General features: G+C 34.7%; 1 protein-coding gene across 3 annotated transcripts in view; it reads left to right on the forward strand.

Moving 5' to 3' along the window:
* The first annotated feature begins 462 nt into the window (after positions 1-462).
* dhx36 (DEAH (Asp-Glu-Ala-His) box polypeptide 36) overlaps positions 463-11,904 on the forward strand; it is a 237,055-nt gene continuing 225,613 nt past the window's right edge. For 2 of the 3 annotated variants that reach the window (XM_073929461.1, XM_005159207.6), the window contains exon 1: positions 463-838. Coding sequence is in view for 2 of the 3 variants with exons in the window: in XM_005159207.6 (XP_005159264.3) it covers positions 575-838 (264 nt within the window). In the remaining variant the exon portion in view is untranslated. 3 annotated transcript variants of the gene reach the window in all.

The raw sequence follows: 11,904 nt of genomic DNA on the forward strand, positions 1-11,904 counted from the left end.
TATTGTTATTTTGTCTTGCAGGATTTCATTTCTAAAGGATATCAGCAGGTTTCTGCAGAAAAATGTAAAAATCCTGCAGGATTCCTGTAGGCTATTTTTGTAAGGGATCAGAATTTCATTATTTCACATATGTTCATATAGGACTGATTTAATCTTGTAGGACCAGAAAGGCACTAAGTGAAACTGACCTTTTTAGATTATAATATTTATAATGGGAATATTATCAATCATGGACAATAAAGAATCATGTACATAAGAGTGTGAGAGTAGCTGAACACGCAGCGCTGACATGAATGTGTGGTCTAATAGTCAAGATTGGAGAATGCGAAACATCCAATGTTTTTTTTTTCTTCGTTTATTCTTCTTGGCCCTTTCTAATATTCACTCATAAACAACGTAATTCACACCCATTACAGTAGATGGCGATAATGCTATAACGTGTAAGTCGCCAAAAAAGAAGAAGAAGAAAAGCAGAAGCAGAAGAAGGAGAAGAAGAAACATATGAAACGCTATTGGAAACAACGGATATTCTAGTGCATGGGTGTTCTCCAGCTCTTTATTTTAGGCTAGCGGTATGAGTCTTGGGTACGGTAATAGACATGGTCGAAGAGGTGGGGGTCGAAAGTTCGGAGATGTGGGGTCCAGGTGGGATGCAGGGGCCAGTGGTGTTGGAGATTGCACGAAGAGCTCTGAGTGGGACTCAGTGTTCGAGCATGGACTTGGAGGGTGTCGAAGAGGAGGAAGAGGCAAACATCCATCTCATTTAAAGGGTCGAGAAATAGGACTGTGGTATGCCAAATGGGGAGGAATTAAAAAGTCCGAGGCAGAGAGGAGATCTGTGAGTAATAGCACTTAACGTTACAAATATTGCTATTACATAATAGTAATGTCTGCTTAAAGATTTACAGATAATTTAACCCAGCCAGCATTTCAAAGGTGATTCAACGTTGAATGAACGCCATGTTCATGACTAAATTAACGTTAAATAACCTTTCGATAATGCAGTTGGATCAACGTTGATACGGTGACGTTGTTTCACCGTTGAAATGACGACGTTATTTCATGCTCTTCTGTCATGGGCGAATTGTGGTCGTTCTGTAGAAACTGAATAAAAATGAATTTGGTGTTGATTTTGCCAGTTGAATCAGCGTTGACATTTTGACGTTGTTACCGTCGTACATTTCAACATAGGTGAAATGAAAATTACATATAATAGCATACCAGCATAATCAACAAATACTGCACTAAACACACTTTTATAAATACAAATACATAATGCACACACACAACTTAGATGTGTAACGTAGACTAACCATGTTCCGTACACTTTTCGCTATTCAGCGCACTCAAACGACCACTCCTCCGTCATTGAAAGCCAGATAAGCATGCTTGTGTGTTCATTCTCTGGGGGAATACCTATTGCACAATCCAAATCTTGATTGATGTCTTTTGGACCAGTAGTTTTTGAGAAAAGATGGGATAAGTACCGCCTTCGCATGTGTACGGAAGATGATAGGTATTAACGGTGTTCCGTACACGACTAAAATAGTGTTCCGTACAGGGCGCATAACTTTAATTTACTGGCAAAAATGGGCATTGTTTGAAGTCTTATTAAATTCTTATGTCAGAATATACTATTATTGTGTTTAACTTGAAGTTAATGATATATTAAATAACTCTTTTATGAAAGTTTTAAATGAAATAGCTTCAAAATCATTTACTTTTTATATCATGTTTATTTTATTACAGCATGACAATTTAAAATATAAAAACATTAAATTCATGCACATTGAAGCTAACTTGACTGACCTTTTATGAATATAAACATCATTACTGCAAAAGGAGGATCCAAACAGCGTTTGCAGCCTGTCTCTCAGTCGGAGAGTTGCGACATGCGGTATTTACCCACAATTGATGTTTAAACATCCCCATTTCAAAGCTTTTATTTAACAAAAGATAATTTATTTAACAATTTGTGATAACATAATATTCACTTCATAAAGACTGTAATACCGTGTGATGCATAAATTAAATGCAAAAGCATATTGTCGGAGCTTTAAATGTCTCCCCTCCCAGGCGACACTCGCACTTTAAGCTTGCCCACTTTCTGTTTTCAAGCGCATTAGGTGGACGTAGCAAACTTACTGATTTTACTCGGAAACATATAGTAGGAATGTCTCTGTTGTGGTTGGGGCTGAAAGAGTGAGAATTAAAGATTACACAGATATATAGCTTGCCTACGACCCATAAGTATGTATTCAGAGATTAACGTTAAAAGGTAATCTGTACGGAACATCGTTGTGTACGGAATATGGTTAGTCTACGTTATCTGTTTGTAGAATACACACCACACGTCATGAGTCATGACTCAATCAAAATATATTGCACAGCATACAATACTTCATTAAACGCATCTATACAAATACACAACAAGGCATACATTTAAATGGTCACTTTTCATTAAGGTTTTATGAGTTGTTAGTTTATACTAAGAATGAGCCACACGTGTAGAGCATTTATTAATAATTTAATAAATATAAAAATGTTCTAATACTTTATTAAAATATAAATTTATGTTTGTTAACAGTAATGTTGGCTAAAATGAGCTATGTTTTCTTCAAATAAAAATATGTTTAAAAATTTATCGTTCTTGTTCATGTTAGTAAAGATATAACCTAACATTTACTAATACAACCTTATTGTAAAGTATTACCAATTAAGTTGTGGGATGAAGTTGTCTTTTTAAAATGTATTTATTTGAAGGATTCACTGAAGATACATGCAATGATTTTTTTTTTGCAGTTTTTAGTTTCTTTTCTGGAGTTTGAACATCCTGAGACAGTTGCTTTATAGACCTTTTTTCTTCATTGCTGCATGGAGGGTGCCATAGCGACCATATGGACAAAAAAATCATATCTCTGTATTTTTAGGAAGAATGAAGGTATACTATATATATATGCGTTTTTTTCCCCCATAATTGCTTACTTGAGAGTTAAAGCCTTTATTAAAACTTTATTACACTTTTTTTTAGCAAAATATAATTCAAACAGGAATTTTCCTCCCTGTTTACAAATAAACAGCTGTACAAAAAATAACAGCTGCAAAAAAATATTTTTGGTAAATAAAATACAGTACAGTTTTTTTGCCTGCTTAAAACTACAAGTTGCACAACATTTCAAATATGAAAAAAAAACTTGAATAAATAAATACAGTACAGTTTTTTTTTCCTGCTTAACATTATACACATAATTACTGTGCTGTTATGCAAATAACAAAGTAAACAAAACCATAGAACACATAGCTATATTGTCAGAGCAAAAAAGGAACACACCTAAATAGTAACACAACAAAAAGTATTATAGGATTGAAAAGAACCACATTGTTTTTTTTTTAGTTACACATTTACATGTCTGTATTGTGCACAATTATTAAACAGTGCACATATCAGAGATATCTGAAGGTAAGCCTTTTACTCCATGTAAAAAATCCTACACTTTTTCTTTTGTTTTGTTTTGACTAAACTTGTTTTACTAAGTATTAAATAAGGAGATTTTAACGAATAGACTATAGATATGAGAATCAACGAAATTGTTTCAGAGAACTTTGATGAAATGCTGGTTAAGCATACAAATTTAAACAGTTATTTTAACAGACCAGAACGCAGAGCTAAATGTGTTATAATGTAAATGAGTAATAAATACTGAACTTATAATCAGTGAATATGAGGTGGTTTCACTTTTAAATGCAGTATAAATTTGTCCCATTTTGGCATATTTAAACCTTTTGAACACATTTAGGTGCTGCTTGTCAATTTGACAAAGCTTCTATGTTTTTTCTTTCCGTCAATTATGGAAGAAATGACTGATAAACCGATGTGACAGCTGCAGGAGCTGTGAGATGTGCGTGCATGCGAGGGGTAGTCCGATTAAGGAGTGCTACCTTGGGGTAGTCTGTTTCGCGCAGAATTAGCACGTGTGGCCTTAAACCATATCGATATGAAAGATATTGGATAATACCGCATCGCGTTGGGGAATCATATTGGTATATCCCCAGAACTCGATATACCGCCCAGCCCTAGCGACCAGTGATGATCCGAAAATGGTTGTAAATACCGTTTTGTGTGGCTTATGGAATGTTTTTGTGATCTGCAACTTTGATTTTGAAAGGTGTATGTTAAAGGGTTTTACTTCTGTCAGCATCAGTGTTCTCAACCTGTCAGCTGTTATACTGTACTCAGCCGCTCTTCAGTGGAAATACACACGCAATAGATCACTGCATTATAGAGCAAACCATATTGCTGGCATAAAACTTAACAGGTATGTTAAGCCATGCAATTTCCAAAAAAATGAAAGTATGCTACTAATATTCTTCTGGCTGATTTCCATGTTGATTTTAATCTGGAACTGTTTATGTTTTATTTAGTTTGTTTGTATTGTGTAGTATTTACCATGGTATGTGCTTTTCTTTCTTTTCAAAATGCCACTTCATTTTCACGTTGTGCAGGTCTTTCAATTAGTGTGTTAGTGGGACAGTAGGTGTGTGTGTCACATTTTGGTGAATTACATTTTTTTTAGTTTTAGTCTACTTTTGCCAGGACGAGGCCCCATTTAAATGGCAAAAGATGTCGTCTGACGGTAATGGTAAATTTTTCATTTGCATTTTTTAAATAATCAGTCCAGGAGGTGGTGCTAATCGACAGCAGTATTAGTTCAATGTCGTTAAAAGCAAGTCAAATAGATTAAAACTATTATTTAAAAGCTGTCCGAATGTGACTGTTTATACTGTTTATATTATAATATTGACTAAGAAAAAAGTTAATACAGAGGAAGAGGGAGCTATACCTTCATGGCAAATAACCCAAATATCACATCGAAGTCAGTTAAAAGAGCTCAACCTATTGTTTGGTTCAAAGAGAGAAGGAAAGAAAAAAAAAATTCAAATCCTAAAAGTAACTTTTTTCTATAACAAACTTTATGATATGTCTACTGTACTTGTTACACATATATCACTATCCTTTATGAATACAAATTTTACTGTAAGGGGTGTTTAGTAAGGGGTTTAGTAAGGGGTTTGCTCCAGTAAAACCTTCAGAGAACACCATAATAGTTATCCACACAAAAGGACAAATATTGATGTGGTGTAGCAGAACTTCAATAGATGTCTTTCCAGGCTGACACAGGTTTTTATTCCATCAATATGTTCTTGATGTCCTCAACTGGAGCTTCCAGAAAATCTGCAATAAATGAAATACTAAGTGACACCTGGTATCTGCTGCTATACATAAGTATTTTTACCAACAGTAATCAGATTGTATAACCGAAGTCATACTAGATGAATTATGCTGAATTGTGATAATATTAGATATAGACAAGTCGTCACCTTAGAATTAAAAGGTTCTATCTGACATTTTTGTCAAAACAGAGTTATTAACATATTCTTATTAAATGACAACTTATTTACATTATGGGATGTTTTTTTTTTTTTATAAGTGTTCAATATCTCAATCATTTAGAATGCAGATAGAACCTTATAATTCCAAGGTGACAAAGTGTCTACATGTTGTTGAAACTAAGGTGTGCAGTATGAATGTAGTGGACCCTTCGCTGAGCCCCGCCCTCCTTAGTTAATGTTGCTACGCCTGTCAAGCTTTTATGCCTGACACTGCTTTTTCAATGTGTGTTCGCCAGTGTCAGACATTGCCAGGGATATAATGTCATTTTTGGCACACAGATGAGATATCCGAGAAAGCCAGACAAAAAAGGACTGCAGTATGCATTACAGGGGTATTTTCATGACATAATAGGTGACCGATTAGAGAATAATTAAATCAAAATTGAAGCTAGCTTAGCCTAGCCGCCTCATACGCTAACCATTCGACAGCTTAGTTCATGCTCAACAGTAGAGGTGAAATTTGAAAATAATCTAATAGTAACTAATGAAACCGGGATTTCTCTATTTTTAGCCAAGAAGCCTGATAGATTAATTGTTGTGCAATGAAATATAGTTTTACTAACCGACGAGGAAACATGCATGACAGTGCTTTTACATAGTTAATTCATAGAAAGAACAGCCAGAAAGGGGAAAGTGATTGATTTGTGCCGTATATTAGCATCATTGGCCCATAAGGATGTACAGTAAGTTACCTATTACTGTCAGTATGTTTGTTTGCTCTTTATAAATTACTGAAAAACAGCTGCTGGTAAATGTATATTGATCGCAAAAGCTCAGTTTGTGATCATATCTTGGTTTTGTTCTGTTGATTTGTGATTTCAAATATTCGTAGCTTGAAATAGGATGAAAATATGAAGTTCAGTAAAGTTAGCAACATATTTGCAGATTCATATTTTCCGGATCAGTAACTCGTGTCATTATGACCTATTCGCTATTAGTATGACGTTACTAGCGTTATGGCAAAGGCTCAAACGGAGCATCACTCACAATATTGAGTGAAAAAAAAAGGAAAAAGACAGCTAGGGTCCGTTCTTCGTACGTGGATTACTCAGTTAGCTGGATTTGGATATTGACGATTTGACACAATCCAGGATCGTTTCGTTCGTCAAAGCTGATCCGAGAGTTGTTGTCATAGCAACAGTTCTGCTAGGTCAAACCTGATTGGGAGCAGGTTCAATTCATATAAACAGGATTAGATCGGCTTAGTTCAAGCAAAGATAATACAGAAAGTTTGTTCCGAATTCTGATATTTTCTTACAGTAGTAGTTATTTACACTTGGGAAAATGGTACATATTATTAAACTATATATATAAAGTTATAGTCATTCATAAAATAAATAAAGTTATACATATTAATAAAACGTATGCAATCTGCACCCTCGAAAAGAAAGTACAAAAGACTGCCACCTGGTGGTGCAAAGAGAAAACTTATTGATATGAACTTTTTAGATCGCTTTAGTACAAATTGTGTATAATAGGAATCCACAATATGTGACTTTTTTAAAAAGCAATAATACATTTATGCAGTCATGTTTTGATAGTTAATATGACAGTGATTTGATGCTTCACAAAAGTTGCAGACGCCTTTACCAATATGAAAATGCTTTTGTAAACAACCAGTTATTCTTTACCGATTAAAAACGGCTAATATAATAAAGAAAATATTTTCTAAATGTCAAACTAAATACATTGATTTGCATTGAAATACATGATGAATACTCTTGACACATGAAAGTGTAAAGCCTGCAGCTCACAACAAATGTTGAAGGTTATTGCGTGTCATATTTAACTAACCGTTTACTGCTAATTTGATGTAATTTTGCTCACATGGATAATTGAATATTAATCAGATGATGTCATTACGCTGCTGTGCCGTCAGCCAATCGTTGCATTGCTGATCATGATTTCAAGTATCAATAGATCTGTCCTTCACAACACACGCAGCGATCTCAGATCAGTTTATCCATACATTTTAATATGATTCGCAAACTTGTTTGAAGAACCAAATTAGCGAGAGATCAGTTATCAAGATTAAAAGATCCAGGATCGGCAAAATCATCTTAGAACATTTAAACGAGGTACGAAGAACGGACCCCTGGGAAACATAACCAGCTTTGTGTTTTTGTAGGAAACACAGTTTAGATCTGTTTAGGGTAAGAGGTGTGTGAGTTATTGCTGTCTGTCTATTACTGAATGTGTCAGGAATATCAAAACAAAACCAACTTAACTTTGCTCCTTTAGTGCCCCTCACACAGCTTGATTCACGCTGACATTTCTCCTTCTTTTAGGTTTTGAAAAGGGAAACATTTCCACCATCCAGTCCATATATTAAGGATACCGGGTATCAGATTTGCATAATCCATATGCACTTTCTCGAAAGCTTGACAGAGCCCCTGCACGTAGCTACAGTTGCTAAGCCATGATTGGTGGGTGGCAGTTTTTGGGTGTGGCTTAGCGAAGGGTCAATTGAATTATTGTTTTTATACACATATGTAACTTGTTTTATCCATTTTTAGTATGGAGAGCTCTGCTGTGACATTCGAATTTCACTTTGGGATTAAAAAATTCTAACAAACAAAACAAACAAACAATTCAATCGCCTCATTACAGCTCAGTGAGCGCTCCGTGACCTCAGTGAGCGTGCAGTCAATATGTAAATGAACTGAAGTGAGCCAGGCAATAATGTACTTGTTTCCGAGACATGGCATAAAACGACACGCTTTATTTTAGTTACTCATGTTCGTTTGAATGATGGCACACTACACGAGTGAAGAAGTACAGTACTGAACAGCGACAAAGATTTTACTTTCTTCTCAGAGGAAGAGCGCGACTCTGATGACGAATGCTTACATTTTGAAAAACATCTAGACCCAGCAAAGGACAGAATTCCTGTCGAGTAAGTTTTTTTTATTCTTACCTTCATGATTTATATGAAATATATCCTTACAGACCCCTTATAGTTTCATTGCTATACAAAGTGTATCCTATAACGTATAGCGTATATATGATAAATGTATGATAAACGTATGATAAACATAGGCCTATATAATGAAAAATGTAATGTTATATGAACTAAACAATTATATATGTATGCATTATTAGATTTATTATTATTATTGTATATATTTTTAAAAAATAAGTACTGACAGTTGTTTACAAAACAGGTGCTGTTCTGTTTATAATTCCTATATGGTAGCTGAGTTTATTAGGTTAATTAGTACTAGTATCAATGAAAATCACAAAAAATGTTAATAATGTAGTATACGTAATCAGCTTGCTTATTTTTTTTCCAGATATTAAAACAACAGCAGTTAAGAGGGACTGATGCTGACATGGCTTTGGGATTTCTACCTGTACAGCTAAGACCATGTGATGCTCACACTGGGCTTTTACAAACCCTTTATTATCTTACACTCTTCATATTTACATTGTTGATTTTGCCCTACATGGGTCTTTTGAATACACTGTTCCATGTGTAAATGCAAGTGCATGCCTTAAATTATATGTAAAGTGTATTTATTAGTAACTTTACAAGTAGATTTGCTATGTGTAAGTTTATATAGTTTACAGAGTTTTATACAATGTACTGACTCACAATTGTATCTATAGTTATTTTGTGTTATATATTTTAAATAAATTAAAAAAAAAAAAAAAAAAAAAATATATATCTATATATATATATATATATATATATATATATATATATATATATATATATATATATATAGACAAAGACCTGCATAATGAGTTGCATAATGAGTCATCAGACAGGTACTGTATGTGACTAAGAGTTTCAAGAAAGAATGTAAGAAAAAAATAAGTTTATTTATATATATATATATATATATATTCTTTCAGAAAGTGACTTAGGCGCTGTTTACACTAATGCGTTTTAGTTTGAAATCGCATACGTTTTTCTACGGTTATGCCATCCGTCCACATTACGCCAGAGTTTTCGAGCGCCGAAAACGAAGTATTATGAAAACGCTGAAGAGGTCATTTTCATCCTAAAACACTGCTGGTCCGTCTCAGTGTGGATAGGGAAAAACGGAGACATCTGAAAATGGAGACGGGGCTGCTGACATTCTTCAATAAGAAGTATCCTACACACAGTTAAGTTAAAAATCCTCTCCTTGTAAGTTGAGACTTCGCAAGTTTGATATGGAAAACAGACTCCCGAGAATATATCGGGTAAATTTTTAAAGGGAACAGTGTACTGTATAACCTTATTCACATCATTTTTTCACTTTCTTAACAATAAAATAAAAAACATGAAGCAACTGCTATTTTCATTTGGATATTAACAACTTAACAGATACAGAAACGTTGAGGCGTTGTGCTGCATATATGAGCGTCATCTTTACTGTATGCATATTACATTACTGCCTCCTTTCATTATCATTGAAAATACGAAACATACCCTCTCTTTTGCTGAATATCAATTTTATTTATCAATAATGGCCATTTTAAAAGTATAATGTACAATAAGCTTATACATTATAGGAAAAAAGTCAAGCAATTACTTAATATACAGAATAGATTAAATATTAACTTATCTCTGCGATCAGCCAAAACACGTTACCGAGAACAAGTAGCCTAATAGATTCAAAAGATATGTTGTTCGATATAGACAACAAGATGAAGTAAATAAATATCACTAATATTTAGCAAATATAGTGAGATTAGATCCAGCTCCGAGCACAGCTCTCATCTGGATAGATAGGTGGCAGCGTTTGCCAGAGAGTGTGTGTGTGGTCACGTTATGTGCATTTCAGCGTTTTGGTGTAGACGGAGAGCTGTACAGAAACGCTGGGTGAAACGCTAGTGTGGACGCTGATCCTTTTCATTCTAAAATGCTGTTTTAAAACTAAAATGCACTAGTGTAAACAGGGCCTTAGAAATTTTAAAATCATCATTTTGAAGCAAAACACTAGGCTACACGATCCAGCTCTCAAAAGTCTTGTGAACAAATGTTCTCTATGTGTTTCACGGCCTTAGTTCAATGACTTCAAAATTTAAGTTTTTCACTAACCACGCATAAACGTTTCTTTCTCAAAAACACAAACACATACAAACATTCTGCTTGGGTATTATTGTAGCCCAGTTTGTGCTGTTTACAGTGTTATCACACTTTAGCCATTAATATGTTTTAAGATACTGAAAACAACACAAATGTCATGTATGTCAAAACTTCTCCACGGCCCCAAAACAGCCTTAGACCCCTAAGGGTTAACCTATTATTTTTATGCAACAGTCAAGTTGCATGTCAATTTGCTATGAGAAAGAAAGGCATGCTAATCTATGTGAAATCGTGAATATAGGTCTTTAAAATTTCCTTGCAATTTTAAAATTACTGCTTTTTTTTTTTGCTATTCAGGCTATTCACTTCATAAGACCAGTTCAAACTTTTATGAAGTTTTAAAAATACAATCAGTTTGCTGTGTATAAAAATAATATCTTATTTTTTAAAAGCAGCTTTTGTCACTACAGTGTATCTTGGGCTTAATTACTTACTAAATAAAGTATATTTTTATACTCGTCCTTTACTTTAGAAGATTTCTTTTTCCAAAGGGTTTATTTACTGACTCACCGAGATCAGTCTAGTGTAGACAGGGGGAGTATTGCTACTTTGACAGCCAAGTTGGGTCAAAGCTAGGGATGCTCCTATCAGGATTTTTGCAGCTAATATTGAGTACTGATTCCATGTCATGGTGATCGGCTGATACTGAGCACCGATTCTAATGCTTCAAGCTTTTTAATGCATTGAGCACAAGTATGAACCTTAGGAGGAAATCTTGACCTACCTAAGAGAATAAATCAAGGATGCTTCAATCCTTTGAACACATCTCTTATAACCATTTAGGTTTGACCGTGCCATGGTCAGAGAAAGCATTCATCCATTCATTTTACTGTGGCACAGTCAGTTATTTATGAGGGGATCCCCACAGCAGGATGCACCGCCACAGAAAATAATATACCACATGTATAAATATTGTTATAAAAAATTACAATGCAATTCGGAAACACTGCAAATGATGAATGAAGAATTCTCATTGAACATGAATGACTTCCGGCTACTTTGACGCCAGGGGTGTCAAAATTAATTGTTTTCTTCGGTGCACTGCGATGCAGACGTGGACAATTCGGTATCGGTTCAGTAATAATCATAACCGGTTATTACTGACGTCATTTACCTCATATTCGCTCTGTCGTGAGGAAGGCGAGCGCGAGTATTTACAACGCTCTAACTGCTTAAAACTCATAAACTGTGCACAATTTCACTGTGTGTGTTTGCTGGATTAGTCTTTCACTTACATATACAGCAAAAGCCCCTATTTCACTGCAATCGAGAGAATGAAAGTACTCCATTTCTCTCTCTCTCTCTCTCTCTCTCTCTCTCTCTCTCACGCACACACACACAGTGGCCCATTTGACCTGCTGGCGTGGCTTTTC

Source organism: Danio rerio, chromosome 18, assembly GCF_049306965.1.
Source record: "Danio rerio strain Tuebingen ecotype United States chromosome 18, GRCz12tu, whole genome shotgun sequence".
Taxonomy (NCBI): domain Eukaryota; kingdom Metazoa; phylum Chordata; class Actinopteri; order Cypriniformes; family Danionidae; genus Danio; species Danio rerio.